The sequence below is a fragment of the Pituophis catenifer genome, unplaced genomic scaffold, assembly GCF_029215685.1.
Source record: "Pituophis catenifer annectens isolate HBS135680 unplaced genomic scaffold, rPitCat1.0.hap2 SCAF_7, whole genome shotgun sequence".
Taxonomy (NCBI): domain Eukaryota; kingdom Metazoa; phylum Chordata; class Lepidosauria; order Squamata; family Colubridae; genus Pituophis; species Pituophis catenifer.
The window spans coordinates 2291711-2313791 of NW_027256887.1; the positions used below are offsets into that span (position 1 = coordinate 2291711).

Genomic DNA, 22081 nt, shown 5'->3' on the forward strand with positions numbered 1-22081 from the left:
TAACATCTATAATCTCTCAATCATCTATCTATCTATCTATCTATCTATCTATCTATCTATCTATCTATCTATCTATCTATCATCTATCTATCTATCTATCTATCTATCATCTACCTATCTATCTTTTATTTATCAACTATCTATCAATGTCATCTATCATCTATCTTTTATCTATTATTTATCATCCATTTATCATATATTTATCATTTTATCTATCTCTTCTCTCTCTGTCATCTTCTATTTATTATCTAATCTACTTATCACCTATCTGATTGTTCGTCCATCCATCCGTCCATCCATCCATCTATGACTGTCTGTCTATCTGTCTGTCATCTATCTTTTATCTAACATCTATCTATCATCCATCTATTTATCATATATATCATTTATCTATCTCATCTATCATTCTCTCTCTCATCTCTCTCTCATCTTCTATTTATTATCTAATCTACTTATCACCTATCTGATTGTTCGTCCATCCATCCATCCATCCATCCATCTATGATTGTCTGTCTTATCTGTCTGTCATCTATCTATCGTCTACCTATCTTTTATCTATCATCTATCTATCATCCATTTATCATATATATCATTTATCTATCTCATCTATCATTCTCTCTCTCATCTATCTCTCATCTTCTAATTATCATCTAATCTACTTATCATCTACCTGTCCATCCATCTATCCATCTATCCATCTATCCATCTATCCATCTATCCATTTATCTATCTATTTATTTATTTATTTATTTATTTATTTATTTATTTATTTATCATATTTGTATACCGCCCTACTCCCGGAGGACTCAGGGTGGTGAACAGCCAAGATAAAAATACAAAGAACATACAAAAGTTAAAAACTATTAAAAATTGGAGTCACTTATGCAGAGTAGGCAAAGTCTTATTTAACCAACTTCATCTTTACCTTTAACATTACTGGCCTTTCTTCATCTTTGTCGATTGGGATGTTAGTGCTGGTCACCCAAGTGTTTGTGCAAAGATGCCTCAGCCGTACATATGAATTCCTAAATAGAAACCAGAGAAATCAGGAAATGAACTTTAAACCACCGGAGCAGATCATAGATTCTCTACTCAACTCCGAAGGAATTGACAGAGATTGCTACTGGAAACTCAATGAGATTGTCTTCAGAGAGGAATAGCACGATACAGAAATTTAAAATCATACCCACACAAACGTGTCTACTGATAGAAAAGAATAGTTGATTTTTTTGATTCAATGAATTAACAAAAATCACAACCTAGACCAGAATTAAATCTCCTCATGCATAAAAGAAGGGTGTATAGGATGACAGCTCGGCACCTTAAAGTTTCTCCGAAAGTTATGAGTGAATTATAATTTTTAAGTTGTCTTCAAGTTATGCTCAACTCCTGGTGATTGTACCAAAAACCCACATGTAAGTTTTTGGATCCATGTAAAGTGTTTTTTCTTTCTTTCTTTCTTTCTTTCTTTCTTTCTTTCTTTCTTTCTTTCTTTCTTTCTTTCTTTCTTTCTTTCTCTTTCTTTCTTTCTTTCTCTTTCTTTCTTTCTTTCTTTCTTTCTTTCTTTCTTTCTTTCTTTCTCTCTCTCTCTCTTTCCTTCCTTCCTTCTCCTTCCTTCCTTCCTTCTTTCCTTCCTTCCTTCTCTCCTCCCCTCCCAGGAGTCCCCACACAGCCCATTTTGGATGCAGGCAAGTGCAGGGCACGCGTGGAGGCTCGGAGAGGGGAAAAAATGGGCCTACCGGAAGTTCAAGAAGGCCAGAAATGGGCCCATTTCTGGCCTCCAGAGGGCCTCTGGATCCTGGGGAGGCCATTTTTCGCCCTCCTGGTGGCTCGAGGAAAACCTCCGGAGCCCGGGGAGGGCAAAAACCCTCACCATGGTGCAGGAGGCTGAATAGGCCACGCCCACCATGGCCACGCCCACCCAGCAACCGGGCAGAGAACCCCTTGCTAAAATTTTTGAAGCCCATTCCTGACTAGATCCACCACTAACTAACCCACCAAGGAGAAAATGTGTAGGTATCTTGTACACAAGTTGACAAATTCCTTGTGTGTCCAATCACACTTGGCCAATAAAGAATTCTATTCTATTCTATTCTATTCTATTCTATTCTATTCTATTCTATTCTATTCTATTCTATTCTATTCTATTCTATTATTTCTCCAACCTACAATACTAAAGATGCATCTAGGAATAACCCAAAGCCTTGGCTTCAACCCAACTTGACTTCTTGATTTTCAGATAGAAACTCTGCTTGGAAGAACCTGCGATCAAGAGACAGACAGGTAGAAAGATGGAAATGCACCCAAACATACATTTTATTTCTGTTTCCCAACAGTACCTTGGAACCAGACAATCGGCCCGTTGCAAAGTGGTTGCGTCCAGTTCAAAAAGAGAAGCGATGTCATTTCCATGAGGAACTGAGACCAGGGTGTACATAATCTTCTCTCCCGCCTGCCGTTTCTTCTTCAAAGTTAGAAGCTCGTTGTCTTTCTGCTGAGATGGATGAGGTATATACTGTATTTTTCGAAGTATAAGATGCACTTTTCCCCCCCTAAAAGAGGGTGAAAATTTGGGTGCATCTTATATACCAAATGTAGCCTCGCCCACCCACCGGCACCCACCCTTTGGCCTCTGCCTCCCAGCAATTTGCCTCTTTGCAGCAAACAGCCTGTTTCAGTTTCAGCTTCAGCACAGCCTGATTAGCACAAGCAGCTGATTGTCGGTTGGATCAACCTCCCGATCATCAGCTGTTTCAGGCTGCAGGGATTGCCATAGCCTATTGCCGCCTCCATGTGCCCCATTTTCCTCCCCACCGCCCTGAACGGGCAGAAAATGGGGTGTGCGGAGGCCAAAAACTGGGGGTGCGGAGGCTGAAAATGGGATGCGGAGGCCAAAAATGGGGTCCACGGAGGTGGCAATAGGCTATGGCAATCCCTGCAGCCTGAAACAGCTGATGATCGGGAGGTTGATCCAACTGACAATCAGCTGCTTGTGCTAATCAAGCTGTGCTGAAAATGAAACTGAAACAGGCTGTTTGCTGCAAGGAGGCAAATTGCTGGGAGGCAGAAGCAGAGGCGGATTTTTTTCCCCTTGTTTTCCTCCCCAAAAAAGGTAGGTGCGTCTTATAGTCCGGAGCGTCTTATACTCTGAAAATATGGTAACTTGGTTTGCTTAGGAGCTGACCGTCTGTAGAGATGCTCCATCATCCAGGTCATGGTTGTCCCAAAGGTGCACTTTTTTTGCAGAAGGCAATTGGACTTTCTTGTTTTTTTCTTTTGGAAGACCTTTCGCTTCTCATCCAAGAAGCTTCTTCAGCTCTGACTATCTATCATTCCCCGCTATCCTGTCAGAGCTGAAGAAGCTTCTTGGATGAGAAGTGAAAGGTCTTCAAAAAGAAAAACAAGGAATCCGGTTGCCTCCTGAAAAAAAAAAGAAGCACCTTTGGGACTAGGAGATGATTGTGAATTCTCATTATCCTATTTTGAGGAGGATCTCACAGGGAAATGTTTATTTTCTCGCTGGCCTCCGCTGCAGAAACTCCAGGGTTTCCTCAACGTTGGCAACTTGAAGATGTGTGTGGACTTCAACTCCCAGAATTCTCCAGAACCTGAATGACACACAATCCCACCTCTTTGTGATGGTGTCTTTTTTGAGTTAAAACTTTTTATTAGTTTATCTAAGTATAAAATAGAAAGGGGGGGAAAGAACCGTGGAAAAGAAAGAAGAGAGGAAAGGAAAAAAGAGGAAGAGAAAAGTGTAATGGGAGGAAAAAAGGAAAAAGGCACCAACTTCCAACTCTCTTTGGCACAAAGGAAACAACATTACTGTTGGGAAATGGTTATTTGTCTAACTAGTTGGTCAGGCAAAATATAAACCAGCAATGTATGTTTGCAGTCAGAAAGGTATTATATAGACTATATTGCATCATCCTATATCCTGATTGGCTAAGTTCTGTAGCCAATATACTTAAGGGAAGTCAGGATCATGGCTTGTGTGGATACTACACCATTTTACCTGCTTATTTGCTGTGACTCTCTACCTGATCTCTCTGCATGATCACTGTTTGATCATAGCTACATGTTGCTTTCTACTATTTATGGAATGTTGTGATATTGAACTTGTTCCTGTTTTGAAACTCAAGAAGAACTGTTTTATTGTGTATGACTACAACTGGTAAGAAGACTTTGTACTTGAAATATCCCTGGATTCATTTTTTAACTCTCGTCTTATCTGTGTATGACTTGGATTGTTTTTGGACTTTGCTTTACTTTTTTCTAAAAGTAAAAGACTACAACAACTCAGTGTGTTTGTATGTTGACTGCGATTGTTCACAACCACCCCCAGCCACTTTTCATGCATCTACACACAGGGTACTCTGTTCAATAACCCCCAACATCGGTTATGAGCCAAAAAATATCCTTAACAATAACAACGACACCTTTTTGCGTTTACACAACAGTATGTACAAGCCATTTCTATGACTATAAGCCTGTCTAGTCTACAAAAAGAAGAATCAAAGTTTCATTTATTTATTTTTACTCATGGCAAACACAAAATCTGGAAGCAATTTCGAACTAGGGACAAAATTAAATATAATCTCTTATTTGGATATTTAGGACTGTGTTTTATAATTTATGATCCATGTCATGACTTATCCTTTTGTTGCTTCTATGTATACCGGAGATAAATTCCTTGCGTGTCCAATCACACTTGGCCGATAAAGAATACAAGTAGCCTTCAATTTACGACAAAATTCATTTAGTGACAACGGCACTTAAAAAAGGAACTCATGGCCATTTTTCACACTTACGACCGTTGCAGCATTCCCCGCAGTCACGTTATCAAAATTCATATGCTAGGCAGCTGACTCACAATTATGACAGTCGCAGTGTGCCGGGGTCACGTGATCCCCTTTTGCAACCTTTCGATGACCCAAGTCAATGGGGGAAGCCAGATTCACTTAACAACCATCTTACTAACCTAACCACCGCAGTGCTTCACTTAACAACGGTGGCGAAGAAGGTGCTGAAATTGGGGCAAAACTCCACGGTCTCACATAGAATAGAATAGAATAGAATAGAATAGAATAGAATAGAATAGAATAGAATAGAATAGAATAGAATAGAATAGAATAGAATAGAATTCTTTATTGGCCAAGTGTGATTGGACACACAAGGAATTTGTCTCTGGTACATACGCTCTCAGTGTACATAAAAGAAAAGATACATTCATCAAGAATCATAAAGTACAACACTTAATGATAGTCATAGGGAAACTGTCAATATAAATCTTAAGGATGTCAGCAACAAAGTTACAGTCATACAGTCATTAGTGGGAGGAGATGGGTGGTGGGAACGATGAGAAGATTAATAGTAGTGCAGACTTAGTAAATAGTTTGACAGTGTTGAGGGAATCATTTGTTTAGCAGAGTGATGGCGTTTGGGGAAAAAACTGTCCTTGTGTCTAGTTGTTCTGGACTATAGCATCATTTTGAGAGTAGGAGTTGAAACAGTTTATATCCAGGATGCGAGGGGTCTGTAAATATTTTCCCAGCCCTCTTTTTGACTCGTGCAGTAGACAGGTCCTCCATGGAAGGCAGGTTGGTAGCCATTGTTTTTTCTGCAGTTCTAATGATCCTCTGAAGTCTGTGTCTGTCTTGTTGGGTTGCAGAGCCAAACCAGACAGTTATGGAGGTGCACATGACGGACTCAATAATTCCTCTGTAGAACTGGATCAGCAGCTCCTTGGGCAGTTTGAGCTTTCTAACATTTGCAACATAAATGTTGGGCTCCATTGTGGTCGTAAGTCGAGGAGTATCTGTAATTGTCCTCCTGGCTGTTGAACTTTACCTGAGAGACTTTTGCAACTCATGCATGACTCATCGTATTTTTGGTGAGTCATTGTTGTATCGAGCAGAAAGAACAGGTTGGAAAGAGGATTGAGAGGGGGACAAGAAAGAAGAACATTGTGTCTTCCGAAGTTCTTTGGATGCAAAAATTTATATAAAATGTTCTACAGGTGGCACCTTCTGCCTACAAGGTTAGCAAAAATGAACAATAATTTATCACCACAATGTTGGAAATGTAACTCACCAATAGGATCTTTTTATCACATGTGGTGGTTATGTACAAAAGCTAAGGAATTTTGGCATCAGATAAAGACATGGTTGGAAAAGATACTAGACCAAAATATAGATTTGAAACCAGAACTATTCCTACTAAGAATCACAAAAGAGAAATATGACACAGGACAGATATACTTAATGCTGCATGTTATAACTGCAGCAAGATTGGTTTATGTGACTTCTGGTTTGAACTTCCAACACTTTCGGTGCGAGATCTGCGACCTCTTGCGGGTCCGTTCCGAGCTCTCCCTATTGGGGGCTTCACTAGAAGCCATAGCCACCTTGGAGGGGTGGTGATAGGGGAACCACCTTGCAAGTCGAAGTGAGCCGCATCTCCTCTCCCTGACTCGGAAAAACCCCTCATCTGAAGACTAGGAGCAGCGGCAGTCAAAATGGCTGCCATGAAGCCAGGGAACAGCCAAAACCATAAGTTTGTGCAGGAGTAGAGAAATGCTAAATTGTGTGTCATCTGTGTAAGAAAAGATTTACAGCTGAAGTTGGACCCCACAAAAAATTTAAGGGGAATACCTTTTAGAGAAATTTGCTACAGCGGCGTGCAACTATTGTGGAAAGATTGATTTATGCACAATATTGGAAAAAAAGAAGAAATCTCCCCCCCCCCCCCGGAAGAAGAAATAATAAAGAAAATCTTGGTCTGTGCAGAAATGGACAGACTGAGACTAGAACTTAAAAATAAGGGTGAGACAGAATACTTTGAAACATGGAATAAATTGTATCAATGGTTGGAAGGGAGGAAAAGGAGTTGGAGAAGAAAAGATTTAGGGTTCGTAGAACAGAAATTGGACAATATTTAGATAAATATAATGTCTGCAAGAAAACAACCAAGTTCAAAAAGGACCAAAGATTCCACAATCACAATCCTCCTCCTCCTCCTCCTCCTCCTCCTCCTCCTCCTCCTCCTCCTCCTCCTCCTCCTCCTCCTCCTCCTCCTTCCCTCCCTCCCTCCCACAAACCCCGCTCCCTTCTAGCGCTGTTGTTACCTAGCTGGGTCATGAAACGTCTGCAAGAAAACAAACAAGTTCAGAGGGCACTAGGAGCAAGGAGACTTCAGTCTCCTCCTCCTCCTCCTCCTCCTCCTCCTCCTCCTCCTCCTCCTCCTCCTCCTCCTCCTCCTCTCCACAAATGTCACTCCCTTCTAGCACTGATGATGTTACCTAGTTGGGTAATGAAAGGTCTGCAAGAAAATCACCAAGCTCAGAGAACACCAAGGACCCCACAATTCAACCCCCAAGCCACAAAGAAGTTGAGACTCTAGAAAGAGTGCAGAGAAGAGCAACAAAGAGGATTAGGGGAATATGAAGAATGATTGCTGGAATTGGGTATGTCTTGTTTGATGAGAAGAAGGACTAGGGAAGACATGATAGTAGTGTTCCAAAATCTCAGAGTTTGCCACATAGAAGAGGGAGTCAAACTATTCTTCAAAGCACCTGAGGGTAGAACAAGAAGCAATGGTTGGAAACTAATCAAGGAGAGAAGCAATTTAGAACTAAGGAGGAATTTCCTGGCAGTTAGAACAATTAATCAGTAGAACAACTTGCCTGCAGAAGTTGTGAATGCTCCAACACTGGGAATTTTTAAGAAGATGTTGGATAACCATTTGTCTGAAGTGGTGTAGGGTTTCCTGCCTGGGCAGGGGGGTGGACTAGAAGACCTCCAAGGTCCCTTCCAACTCTGTTATTCTATTCTATTCTATTCTATTCTATTCTATTCTATTCTATTCTATTCTATTCTATTCTATTCTATTCTATTCTATTCTAAATACTGTCTTCAATTGGTACAAACTGAATTGTTAATTAGGGAAGTCCCTTTGTCCGTCAACCTCTTCCTGAAAGATGCTTGGAAGATGAACCAAGACCATATCTCACTGTGTTTCTGAGATGCCGTGTAACGCTTGAGAAATATTCCACTGGTACCAATTCAACCCTACGCTTTCACACCCTCTGCTCTCCCCATATCCTAAAACAGATCAGACTTGGAGGGCCAATCAATGTAAATAACCCTCTAGTTTTGTGTGTGTCCCCCCCCCAAAAAAAATGTTGAACACAAAAGAAGTGCCGCTTGTTTTCAGCGCTCCAATATCAGAGCTTTTGTAAGATGATTTCACAGGAGAAATGTTTCGCCACATTTTATTTAGAGGTGCTGGACTCACCAGAATCTTTTCCCCACTGCAGCCATCTGGATAGTGAGGATTTAGCTGCAAAAGAATACTTTTATTAGCATTTTTAGAAATGGTTTTTAACAGGTGGTGTTAAAATGAGTTTGTAAATACAGGTTCAGAAGGTTGAGAAATGTGCTAGCTACAAGCAGATTTGTGGAGTCCTTGGCCATCTCCGAGCTTGGTGGTTGTCTTGCAGACGTTTAGTTACCCAACTAAGTAATCTCATCAGTGCTAGTAAGGGAGTGGGGTTTGCTGGCTGTTTATAGACTAGTGGCTTGTCCTGACAGTATTAGTGAGAGTGTTTTAGTGCTTCCTTGACCAAGCTAAGGCCAAAAACATTAGAAAATTCTTTAAAGCCTGGCACTCAAACAAATCAGCCATCAACAGGCACATAGAGTTAACTAACATCTACAAACCGTTCAAAAGAGACAGTCAGAAAGCTAAAATACTCCAGTCTAGGAGCTACCAACTCAGACAAACAAACTGACAGCAAAACAATAACTAATCAAAGGACCGCCAAAAAGATAAACCACACTCCCACCAACATTGACAGAGCAAGCCACCAGCATATAAAATGAGAGTAAACTCTACCCCCTTCTAGCACTGAGGATGTTACCTAGTTGGGTAATGAAATGTCTGCGAGAAAAATCACCAGGCTCAGAGAGCATCAAGGACTCCATGGTTTAATCCCCTCTTCTATCGATACAAACTTTCCCAATTTTTTTTTCTTGCCTCGTATTTTCCCCACAATAATCCGGCAATGTGAGTGGGCTTTCACACGAAAGGAAGGAAGGAAGGAAGGAAGGAAGGAAGGAAGGAAGGAAGGAAGGAAGGAAGGAAGGAAGGGAAGGGAAGGGAAGGGAAAGGAAAGGAAAGGAAAGGAAAGGAAAGGAAAGGAAAGGAAAGGAAAGGAAAGGAAAGGAAAGGAAAGGAAAGGAAAGACACTGATAAGAGAGGGAGAAGGAAGGAAGGAAGGAAGGAAGGAAGGAAGGAAGGAAGGAAGGAAGGAAGGAAGGAAGAAGAGAGGGAAGGGAAGAGAAGGGAAGGGAAGGGAAAGGAAAGGAAAGGAAAGGAAAGGAAAGGAAAGGAAAGGAAAGGAAAGGAAAGGAAAGGAAAGGAAAGGAAAGGAAAGGAAAGGAAAGGAAAGGACAGGACAGGAAAGACACTGATAAGGGAGGGAGAAGGAAGGAAGGAAGGAAGGAAGGAAGGAGGAAGAAGAGAGGGAAGGGAAGAGAAGGGAAAGGAAAGGAAAGGAAAGGAAAGGAAAGGAAAGGAAAGGAAAGGAAAGGAAAGGAAAGACACTGATAAGGGAGGGAGAAGGAAGGAAAGAAGGAAGGAAGGAAGGAGGAAGAAGAGAGGGAAGGGAAGAGAAGGGAAGGAAAGGGAAAGGAAGGGAAAGGAAGGGAAAGAAAGAAAAGACACTGATAAGGGAGGGAGGAGGAAGAAAGGAAGGAAGAAGGAAGAAGAGAAGGAAGGGAAGGGAAGGGAAGGGAAGGGAAGGAAAGGAAAGGAAAGGAAAGGAAAGGAAAGGAAAGGAAAGGAAAGGAAAGGAAAGGAAAGGAAAGGAAAGGAAAGGAAAGGAAGATTTTGCTTGGCCAGCTTAAACTGAAAAGCCATTTCGAATAAAATCTATAATGAAATTAGATCCCAAGTTCTTTTAAACTATCGATTCTTTTAATAATAACTTTTTTCTCTCTTCTTCTCTCTTTCACTCTCAGCCACCTATAAATATATCAATCCCTCTGCTTTACAGACATCCTGCCAGGAACAAGACGAAGGACGCAACGAGTCTTCACTGCCTCCTGCCGGCATAATTTTCATCTATTTGTTCAAGATAAACTTGGCGAGAGAGAGAGAGGAGGGGGGGAGGGGCAGAGATTTGCTTCAAAAACAAAAACCACATAACAGGTAACCTTGACTCCTAAAGGTCTTCATTGATCAAACAAAAACATGTTTCAAGAACAACTCCGATCCGGCTGGCCAGGCGGCGTTTCCCGAAAAGCAAATACACATATCTTAAGACAGAGTACAGTCAATAAGTTAGCCATTCATTTCGCAGAGGTCTTTATCCTACGGATAAATAAAAAAAACTTGAGATAAACTTTTTTTTATCCTGGGAATCCTACAGCTGGAAGGCTACCTTGGGCCTTTGGCAAAAAAATAAAAAACCTCCCGTCAAAATGGGATTTGTGATTATTGTATTGACTTTCTGATTTAATGTACGGTCTTGCTTTTCTCCTCAGAAAGGACACACGAGGCAATGAATAAAACTTTCTTTTTTTTAAAAAAAAAGACCAAGGCCAAATGTTCCAAGCATAAAATTAATATTCAGCTCCAGGGGTGGGCTTCAAAAATTTTAGCCTGCTTTTCTCTGCCCGCTTGCTAGGTGGGCGTGGCCATGGTGGGCGTGGCCTAGTCAGCCTCCTGCACCACGGCGGGTGGGGGGACTTTTTGCCCTCCCCGGGCTTCGGAGGCTTTTCTTGAGCCTCCAAGAGGGCGAAAACGGCCTCCCCAGGCTCTGGAGGCCCTCTGGAGGCCGGAAACGGGCCCATTTCTGGCCTTCCTGAACTTCCGGTACACCTGTTTTTCACCCTCCGAGCCTCCGCGGACACCCTGCACTTACCTGCATCCAAAATAGACCCCATGGGGACTCCTGGGAGGGGAAGGGCGAGGTGGGTGGGGCCAGGCAGGAGTGGGATTTGGGGGTTCTCCGAACTGCACAGAATCTTAGCTAGAAGTTCTCCCAAATCCCTGTGAACCGCTAGCAGCCCACCCCCGTTCAGCTCCGTTTGCCGTTAAAAGCTCGTCGAAAGAAATGCATCTTTAGGGGATGCCCTGAATACAGGGTAATCCTCGGGTTACGACCACGATGGAAACCCAGAATTTATGTTGCTAAGTTAAGGGAGTTTTGCCCCGTTTTTACGACTTTTCCTGCCAACAGCGGTTAAGTGAATCGGCACCGTTGTTAAACGAGTCACACGGTTGTTAAGCGAATCTGGCTTCCCCCCGTGGGCTTTGCTTGTCAGGAGGTCGCCAAAGGGGGATGACGTGACACACACACACACACACACCCCGGGGACAGTGCAATATGTCACAACTATGAGTCAGCTGGCGAGCGTCTGAATTTTGATCACGAGAATGCTATAATGGTTATTAAGTGTGAAAAATGGTCCTAAGCAATGATGGGATTCTAATAATTTAACAACCTGTTCTCTGCCCTAATGACCGGCTGGGTGGGCGTGGCCATGGTGGGCGTGGCCACGGGGTGTGACAGGCAGTACTCAGTCCCCTTCATCCCCCTGGGAGCAAAAATAGGCCGGTGGGATGCGCCATTTTGGGCCTAGTACGCCTCCCTGCACTTACCTGGGAGCCAAAATGGGGCCCGTAGGGATTCCTGGAAGGGGCAGGTCAGTGCAGAGCTAGCCAGCAATTTAACTACTGGTTCTCTCGAACTGGCTGAATCCCACCAGTGGTCCTAAATCACTTTTTTTCCAGTGTTGTTGTAACTTCGAACAGTCACTAAATGGAGTGTTGTAAACTGAGGACAGCTTGTTATTATTTAGAAAATCCCCTGTCTGTTTTGGAAATCATGTCCTTTTTCTCATTGGGAGACGAATACGAGAATTCTGGATGTTGGGATTTCTCGTATCAAGCACTTCTGGCTTCTTGCTAAAGAAATAACAGGTAAGTACTTCAAGAGGTTGTAACTTTGAATGGTCACTAAATGAATTGTTGTAAGTCGAGGATTCCCTGTACTTAAGGAGGGAAAGGAGGAGGCATCTTCCAAGGGACACACTTCAGAATTTGGCAATCATGAAGGAAAAGTTCCCTTTCCATGGGTACCAAAAAAGCCTTCTATTGAAGATCAAGCACCCAAAATTCATAACAGGAATGGCTCAGATTCCTAATTTCTAAACCATTTAGAAATTCAAATCGATCCCACAGCTTAAACTGACCTTGAAAAGCCACTGGTGACCCACTCAGAACTTCTAGATTCAGTAGTGGCCAAAATTGTGGAAACCTTTTGGGAAAAGGTGTATTTTCTCAAACTAGCTAATAACGCCACTTAATTTTTTGGAGTAGTACCATAAAATTATATATCGATGGAAAGATAATTTAATCAAGAATGCAATGCAATAACATTTATGAAGGATTTGCTATTAGAACAGCAGTTACAGTATAAAGAAGAAAAGCGAAGTATGTAGGAAAAAACGAGATATACAAAAATGATCACTATAGAAAGAACGAGATATACAAAAGTTATCTCCATGTCAGTTAATACTTAGTTGGGTAACTGAATGTTGGCCTTACAACATTTTCCCATGGGGTGAACCAAGTCTTTTAGTTCTGCAGCTGTTATAATGTGAAACCAAGATGGAATCATGGCTTCTATTAACTGGGTTTTATTGCTGGGTCGCTTCTGACTAACCAGTTTCTTTTGTGGGCTCCATAGACTTTCAATTGGGTGAAGATCTGGGCTATTCCCAGGCCATTCCAGCAGTGGAATAGGATTCTCTTGAAACTCCAAAAAATAAAAAAAGTGGTGTTATTAGCCATCAAACTTCAAAAATACACTTTTCCCAAAAGGTTTCCACAATTTTGGCCACTACTGTAGGTGTCAAAGGATGTTTGCAGCTCATACCAATTAACAGCTATATTTCAGGTCTAGATTTTAAACCTAAACTGTTTTTTATTAGGTATAATATCAGGAAAAAAATTGGTAAGAAAAGTATGTATTTAATATTACATGTTTTGACAGCAGCGAGGATTATATTGGCACCATACTGGAAAAATGAAGTTACGCCACGAGATGAAGAGATAGCCAAGAAGATTTTCGATGGGGCAGAAATGGACAGATGGACGTTGAAAATTAAACAGAAAGAAGATTATTATCAAACATGGAATCTATTTTACCAGTGGCTGGAAAAAAGAGGTGGAGATTAAGAATGTAAAATTTATAATGATTAAGCAATAATTACCCAGACAACACGATGCTCATTAAGCACTGAGATTTAATAGAAAACCAATATTTTTAAAAAATTAAAAATAAAAACAGCTATATTTCACGCTAGTTTTTGCACACTGGTGAAATGGACGCCCATTCAGAGCCCATCGTGCTGCGTTTCTCCAAGATGGGATCTAACCGCGAGGTGGAAAAAGAACCTGCCAACTTTTCCAGACTCAACATTTTCTGTGGAAAATTGTCTGCTTTCAGACTCGTTTGGCGGCTTCCAAGTTGTATTGTGTGGCTGATGGTTTTATTACCGATGGGCCTAAATTGCTTCCAACATTCCAGTGAAAATATGTGTTTCTTTCTCCACACATTACAGAGTTTAATACCTTTGGCTTAATTGCTTCAAGGCTCACAAAACAAGCTGGGTTTGTTCGTTTTTCACATAAAACAACAGAGTCCAAATACTTCTGAAGACTAAGGACACTGCGATCAGTAATGCTAACTGGAACGGTACCTATTTGCAGAGAAATATTTTCCAGTTCCTTGCTTCTAGAATGGAATGGAATGGAATGGAATGGAATGGAATGGAATGGAATGGAATGGAATGGAATGGAATGGAGAATGGAGAATGGAGAATGGAGAATGGAGAATGGAGAATGGAGAATGTAGAGTAGAGTAGAGTAGAGTAGAGTAGAGTAGAGTAGAGTAGAGTAGAGTAGAGTAGAGCAGAGCAGAGCAGAGCAGAGCAGAATACAACAATACAACAGAATATAGAGTCAAGTGGAATGGAGTGGAATGTAGAGTAGAGTAGAGTAGAGTAGAGTAGAGTAGAGTAGAATAGAATGGAATAGGAGAGAATAGGAATAGAATAGAATAGAATAGAATAGAATAGAATAGAATAGAATAGAATAGAATAGAATAGAATAGAATAGAAAATAGGGAATAGAATAGGAATAGAATAGAATAGAATAGAATAGAATAGAATAGAATAGAATAGAATAGAATAGAATAGAACAGAACAGAACAGAACAGAACAGAACAGAACAGAATAGGAATAGAGTAGAACAGAACAGAACAGAACAGAACAAGAGTGGAGTGGAGTGGAGTGGAATGGAATGGAATGGAATGGAATGGAATGGAATGGAATGGAATGGAATGGAATGGAATGGAATGGAATGGAAGAAATAAGAAGAAATAAGAAATAAGAGAATAGAATAAGAAATGGAGTGGAATGGAATAGAGTGGAGTGGAGTGGAGTGGAGTGGAGTGGAGTGGAGTGGAGTGGAAGAGGAGAGGAGAGGAGAGGAGAGGAGAGGAGTGGAGAGGAGAGGAGAGGAGAGGAGAGGAGAGAAGAGAAGAGAAGAGAAGAGAAGAGAAGAGAAGAGAAGAGAAGAGAAGAGAAGAGAAGAGAAGAGAATACTTTATTTGGCCAAGTGTGATTACACACACAATGAATTTGTCTCTGGTGCAGAAGCTCTCAGTGTGCATGCAAAGCAACAAAGAAATCATAATCGTAATAACAAAGGATAATAATCATAATAAAATGAGAATGACACCAATAAGCGAAGGTAGTGGAACAGACGAGAAGGATAAAAGTAATGTAGCCATGCTACTATAGATGGGTAATATACTAGACAGAAGACAGAACGATGGAAATTAAGGGTTCAGCAGAGTGATGGCACCTCTGCAAAACACACAACCCAGCCGAAGAATCACCATGGCCAGATAACCAGCGTGCAAAGGACCGCAGCAATGCGTCAGAAATAATGTTGCGATTGTCCATTTGTTTCGAAGTCTCTTTTTATTGTTTTAGGCAGGGCTGTCGGCATTCCTCTCCTTTCCTCGCTCAACGCTTTCCACCTTCCTCTGCTGCTTCCACCCAACCTCTTTTTGCAAGACGTCCTGAAGATTGATGGCCTACGTAACCCACTTAAGAGACAGGGCGCAATTTTGGCATTTCCTGACCCAGGAAGGTTTAATGAGATGACATGTTCAAAAAGCTGAAAGCAGACTGTTGTTCTTGGCAGGGAGACCTACGTAACCCGAGCAAACAAAACATTCGCTACCTCTAGAAATGACATCAAGGGCGAGAGAGAGAGAGAGAGAGAGAGAGAGAGAGAGAGAGAGAGAGAGAGAGAGAGAGAGAGAGAGAGAGAGAAGAGCTATGATCCCAGGCCATAAATAAATAAATAAATAAATAAATAAATAAATAAATAAATAAATAAATAAATAAATAAAAAATCGGGCCAGCCAAAGAAGACATTTTCTTCATCTCCAAAACTCCAAATTGGCTCCCATAAAAATTCCCCAAACACGACAGGGCAACAGATTAAAGGTAGGGAAGTCAAGTTGTCCCTCGTTTGTTCCGCGGATTCTGCAAGGGCCTTTAATCAGAATAAAAACAAACAACCGGCGGTATGTGGGGGACGCTGTTGATAATCCCTGCGGCAATCTGCTCTTTCGTGTGTAAATCTGCAAACCCAAAGGAAAACAGTCTCTTTTCTCTTTGCAAACGATGTATTTAAAGTCTAGCTGCTGCATATTAAAGGTGCCTCCGTTTTGCTTTCCGATATTTGGACTATCCCAATGGTGGGGGGTGGCACTTTGGGGGTGGCTAATGGAGTAGATAAGACCCCATCACAGGACCCTGTGACCGTCATAAATAGGAGTCAGATGCTAAGCATCCGATGGTTTTTTTTTAAACATAAAAAAATAAAATAAAACTCTCTCCGGGTGCAATGAGAATATATCTGCCGAATAAAACTCCGTATTGGCAACAGGAAAGGCATCCGGCCAGTAAACACTCTGCTAGCTCCATTCAGTTGCCCCGACTCCACCCCGCAAGGGATTATGGGGTGGTTAAATGATGATGATGATTATCCAACCATTGATAAAACAAGTCCCATGTTTGAAAATATTCTGTATCTTCTTTTTCTTTTATCCTTAATGTCAATCTGTCCATTTCTGCACAGTCTGGTATTTTTTTTTTTTAATTACATCTTCTTCTATAGGTGTTTCCTTGCTTTTTCCAGGGCTGTGCAAATACAATTCTTCATCCGATGTTTTGATCACGTGACTAGGTGGATGCTGCGATGGTCGTAAGTGCGAAAAACGGTCGTAAGTCACTTTTTTTCACTTTGAGCTGTTGTAAATCGAGGGCTACCTGTAGCCATAAAGACAGCTTTTCCCCCCATGCCATTACTCTGCTAAACATCTAATTCCCACAGCACTCTTTTAGGCCTAAAGATATTTAACCATGTAGTAGGGCTGTTAGAATCCTTCCCATCTCCTCATTCCTCATCTTTTTTCCCTCTCCTACTACCTTCTCCTGTTGGTATCTTATGATTGATCACTTCTTGTTTGTATCTTGTTAACAACGATTGATGATTGTATCTTACGATTTATGATCTATCCCTTACCACTTTGTGGTTTGTATGCACAGTGAGAGCTTCTGCACCGGAGACAAATTCCTTGTGCGTCCAATCGCACTTGGCCAATGAAGAATACAGGTAGCATTCAACTTACAACAGTTCATTTAGGGACCATTCAAAGTAACAACCATGTTACTCACTTAACAACTGCAGTGGTTACTTAACAAGAAAGGTCATAAAATGGGACAAAACTCACTTAACAAATGTCTCACTTAACAACAGAAATTTTGAGCTCTGTTTTGATCATAAGGATTACCTGTATTCCCATTTCTATTCCTATTCTAGCTGTATTTTTCCCTCTGCCTCTCCATCCTGCTTAGTTTATGTCAGGTGCAAGAAGTCAGAAATCAGGATAGAGCTCAAAAGTACTACAAGTTTATTTCATGCTCTCTATACCCAAGTAGTACTAACTGAAGTACTAACGTTCGAGGCGAATTGGCGCCAAATAAGAGTCAACAAACTTCAAGGGCAGCTTGACTTAAAGTCTCTTAGATAAAGACTCCAAACTTATGATGCATTTGACCTCACCTTCAGTCAAAGCCTGGTCATCTTCTATGGTTTTACTTTAACTGCATTTTAAATTTAAACTCTTTATCTATTGTTTTAATGTTTTATAGTGTGTTTTAATCAATGTTTGTAAGCCTAGAGTCACCTTTGATGGTATGGCTGGCCTACAAACAGAATTACAGACTTTGGAAGGGACCTTGGAGGTCTTCTAGTCCAACCTCCTGCATACAAATTTAATCTATCCATCAATTTTCAAAACATTATTATGCATGAAGGTGTGGAATTAGTTGAATTTGAACTTCTCCTAAGACCCTAACTGATACCCTAACTGGAGCCTGAGTGGCGTAGGAGGCTAATGCCTCCTACTACGGCAGCATTTATCATCCAGCTGCCTGCAATTACTGCAAGTTCAATTCTCACCAGGCTCAAGGTTGACTCAGCCTTCCATCCTTTCTAAGGTGGGTAAAATGAGGACCTGGTTTGTGGGGGCAATAAGCTGACTTTGTATAAAATATACAAAAGTATGAAGGACATTGCTTAACGCATTGTAAGCCACCCTGAGTCTCCGGAGAAGGGCGGCATATAAAAATAAATAAAAATAAAATAAAAAAATAAAAAAAATGCGTTGAAGGAAAAATGAGAAGGCACATTTTTACATTTACATTTTCTTCTTTCCTTTTACTGATTGCGCCACCGGTTTAAAAAAAATAAGCAAAACATTTTTTTTGCAAGTAGTTGTGATGGGCCCAAGAATGGACACCTCTTTGCATGTCTCTCATTCAGAAAGTTATCGGCGTCACCCAAAGGGCTCCGCATCGATCAAATTCACAATGTTTGATTTCGACAACATCATTCTGTACGAAAATCCAATCCGTTCAGGTGTACCACCATGTTCATTCTTTCCAGCAACAAGAAAACGCTGAATGTTGCTATGAAAAAGACGAGCACAAGGAAAAATTGAGCAGCTGTAGTGCCCTTCCCGCAAATTTCCTCAACCCCACTGACAAAACATTTGGTGTGACTAGATAAGCTCTTTATGGTTGACAAGACCAAATTTCAACCGACGTTGAAATTCAAAGGAAGGACGTTCGTGCTGAAAGCTAGGAGAAATTTCCTGGAAATAAGCATTGAGACCATCGGCTGACAACAGCAACGGAGAACCTGTCATTGAAGGCTCTCAAAAAAAGCTGGTTAGATGATGACCAGTTTCTGTGGGTAGTTTATTAGATATCCTGAATTAAACAAGTTGAGCTAGATGGTCTGTTAAGGACTTTTTCTGTAGGAGAAGGAATGACAGAGTGGGGCGGAGTGAAAAGAGGCATCGGCCTAGAATCCCTACGTGGCCACAAGCAAACTAAATCCAACCTTCCTTGAACCCTGTTGAGCAGTGGTGATTTTCAATTGGTGTTACAACCAGTTTGCTTCGTGCACACTCACACGAGAGACCACGTTTGGTCCAAGATTATCCAACACTTTTCAGGGTTAATCGAGAATTTGAATGGGTCAAATCGAAGATCTTAGAGGTTGGGAAAAATTTGAGGTCATATACGCCACAACGAGGGACAAAGAAAGAAAATAGACGTTCCATTGATGAATGGGGCCATTGCAGCATGGCTGGCACATTTAGATTTGTAGCCATCCAACAGGCTCATTGAAAAAAGATCGACCTATATTAACATCGGCAACAGCGGTGGGTTTCTAATATTCTTAGCAGCAGTTCGCCCCACATGCATGCCTTCCGTGCATACACTTTGCTCGCTCGCGCATCTTCCGTGCATGTTTTCGAGACATGTTTTCGAGGCACGTTTTCGAGCCCAGTCTCAAAAACATGCCTAAATAGGATGGCATAGAGGTGAGGCGGGAAGGCGGGCCCACCCGCGATCTCCACAACCGCTTCACCCAAACCGGTACGAACCGGCTGAAACCACCTCTGATCGGCAACGACATTTCCTTATTAAATCAGCTTTCCAAGAAGGAAATAAGCACATTTTAAAGTCAAGAGCGTAAAAAAAAAAACCACTTAGCTCCCGTAAGCCACTTTTCTTCTGATCCAACTCACTTCCAGACAGCTGAATTGGAAGAATAAAGTCTGCAGCAAAAGAGAGTTGTGAGAAGAAGTTGACGGAAGAAACAAGAAGAAGGTTCTAGTACTTTTTTTCTTCTTGCACAATCAGTTCCATTCCAAACATATATTTTGGAGCAACTTCTGTTGAGTGAACTAACACAGCTGGCCTGTATCTGGCCACGATGAATTAATTCATCGGATGAATTGATTTCTGGAATTAATTACGCTGGGTGGAATTAAAAGAAAAAAGGAGAGGTTTTTATAAATCTCTTTATTTCCAAGGAATAAATATTCCCCAGGAAGTCAAGAATAAGTTAAATCTGATTAGACGGATACACAGGTAGTTCTTGACTTATAACAGTTCATTTAGTGACCATTCGAAGTTAAAACAGCACTGAAAAAAGCGACTTATGGCTGTTTTTCACACTTATAGTCACGTGATCAGAATTCAAACACTTGGCAACTGGCATGTACTTATGACAGTCTCAGTGTCCCAAGGTCACCTGATCCCCCTTTGGAGATCTTCTGACAAGCAAAGTTAACGGGGAAGCCAGATTCACTTAACAACCATGTTACTAACTTAACAACTTCTGTGATTCACTTAATAACCGTGGCAAGAAAGGTCGCAAAACGGGGCGAAAACTCACTTGAACAAGTATCTTGCTTAGCGACAGACATGTTGTGGTCGTACGTTGAGGACTTCCCGTATGAAAAGGAAAAGAAAAACTCTCCGGAAAAAATATATATATACTGTATATAATTTAAAATGCTCAAATCTGATGGAACTCACATTGTATGGATTTCACAAAGTATTCCGTGGGCCGCAACAATGCATGAAATGATAGGTAAAAGGTAAAAGTTCCCCTCGCGCATACGTGCTAGTCGTTCCTGACTCTAGGGGGCAGTGCTCATCTCTGTTTCAAAGCCGAAGAGCCAGCGCTGTCCAAAGACATCTCCGTGGTCATGTGGCCGGCATGACTCAACACCAAAGGTGCATGGAACGCTGTTACCTTCCCACCAAAGGTGGTCCCTATTTTTCTACTTGCATTTTTTTTACCTGCTTTCGAACTGCTAAGTTGGCAGAAGCTGGGACAAGGAATGAGAGCTCACCCCGTTACGCGGCACCAGCGATTCGAACCGCTGAACTGCCGACCTTTCGATCAAGAAGCTCAGTGTCTTAGGCCCTGAGCCACCGCGTCCCACGCATGAAACGATATAAAGAGGTTAAAATCCTTATAATGTGCATTTTAATCCTGTGAGGTTGATCAGTTTTGAGCATTTTAATGTCTACTAAGCCCTGTGCATTATTTCTTCCTATGATTTTATCTCTTTATATACCCTCAAGCTTCTGTCCCCGGCCTCATGAACAGCTTTTCCTGTAAATTCTGATATTATCTGTTCTTTTTTTTTTTCCTGTTTCTGCTATAATTTATCTTCTTAAGAGAAAAGCAAATTGCTCTTTCCTTTTGGGCGGTTTTTCTGGTCTCAAAGAAATTGCAATATGTCCCCCACGTAATCATGTTAAGATATCTCCCCCTCCCCATTAGATAACGAAGGAGAGCAACATAACCAAAGGGTTAGATATAAATGCAAACACATCTAATTTCGTTCTATTTTTTATCGTCGATTGCTCTTTTGAAGGATCAGGGCAGTTTGCAACGGTAGAACCACAGATACTGAAGGTGAAGCTTAAATACTGATAACAAACCCCACTCCATAATGAATTGGTGATTGTCCCTCAAGCTGGAAGGACATCATAGAACCAAAAAAAAAGATGATTTTCAGTTCAGAGGTTTTGATGAACCTTGGCTCTATGACCTTGCCAAACTTCCACCGCTCCAAAAAAAAATTAAGGACGTAGAATTTCAGGCAGAAGTCAATAACCCATAAAGCAGTGATGGGATTCAGCCGGTTCGCAGCACTTCGGGAGAACCGGTTGTTAACTTTCTGAGCAGTTTGGTGAATCGGTTGTTTGGAAGAAATTATTAGGGCAGAGAACCGGTTGTTAAATTATTATAAAGGAGAATATTTGTAGCTCAGGGCTGAAATGACTAGCACTGATGATGTTACCTAGTTGGGTAATGAAAGGTCTGCAAGAAAACCACCAAGCTCAGAGAGCACCAAGGACCCCCACAGTCATCCTCTTCCTCTTCCTCTTCCTCTTCCTCTTCCTCTTCCTCCTCCTCCTCCTCCTCCTCCTCCTCCTCCCAAACCCCCTCCCTTCTAGCACTGATGATTTTACCTAGTTGGGTAATGAAACGTTTGCAAGAAAAAGGCAAGCTCAGAGAGCACCAAGGATCCTATAGTCTTCTTTTTTTCTTCTTCCTCCTCCTCCTCGTCCTCCTCTCCACAAACCCCACTCCCTTCTAGCACTGATGATATTACCTAGTTGGGTAATGAAATGTCTGCAAGAAAACAACCAGCTCAGAGAGCATCGAGGACCCCAGTTGTTGTTGTTTTCCTCCTCCTCCTCCTCCTCCTCCTCCTCCTCCTCCTCCTCCTCCTCTTCCTACTCCTCTTCTTCAATACCACTTCTTCCTCTTCCTCCTCCACTCCACAAACCCCACTCCCTTCTAGTACTGATGATGTTCCCTAGTTGGGTCATGAAACGTCTTCAGGGAAACCACCAAGCTCAGAGAGCACCGAGGACCCACTCAAAGACTTTGGCCCCCAAACAAAGGGAGACGACGCCTTGGAGAAGACCCTGAGGTTGGGGAAGATGGAAGGCCAAAGGAGAAGGGGAACAGCAGAGGATGAGATGGTTAGGTAGGGTCATGGACGCAATGAACGTGAATTTGGTCAAACTCCAGAAGACAGTGG

General features: G+C 41.7%; 1 protein-coding gene across 1 annotated transcript in view; it reads right to left on the minus strand.

The window, feature by feature from the left end:
• Positions 1-22081, minus strand: part of ITPR2 (inositol 1,4,5-trisphosphate receptor type 2) — a 169853-nt gene that overhangs the window by 93827 nt on the left and 53945 nt on the right. The window contains 2 exon segments of the mRNA XM_070947456.1: positions 926-1025; positions 2340-2494. Of these exon segments, the coding sequence (XP_070803557.1) occupies positions 926-1025; positions 2340-2494 (255 nt within the window).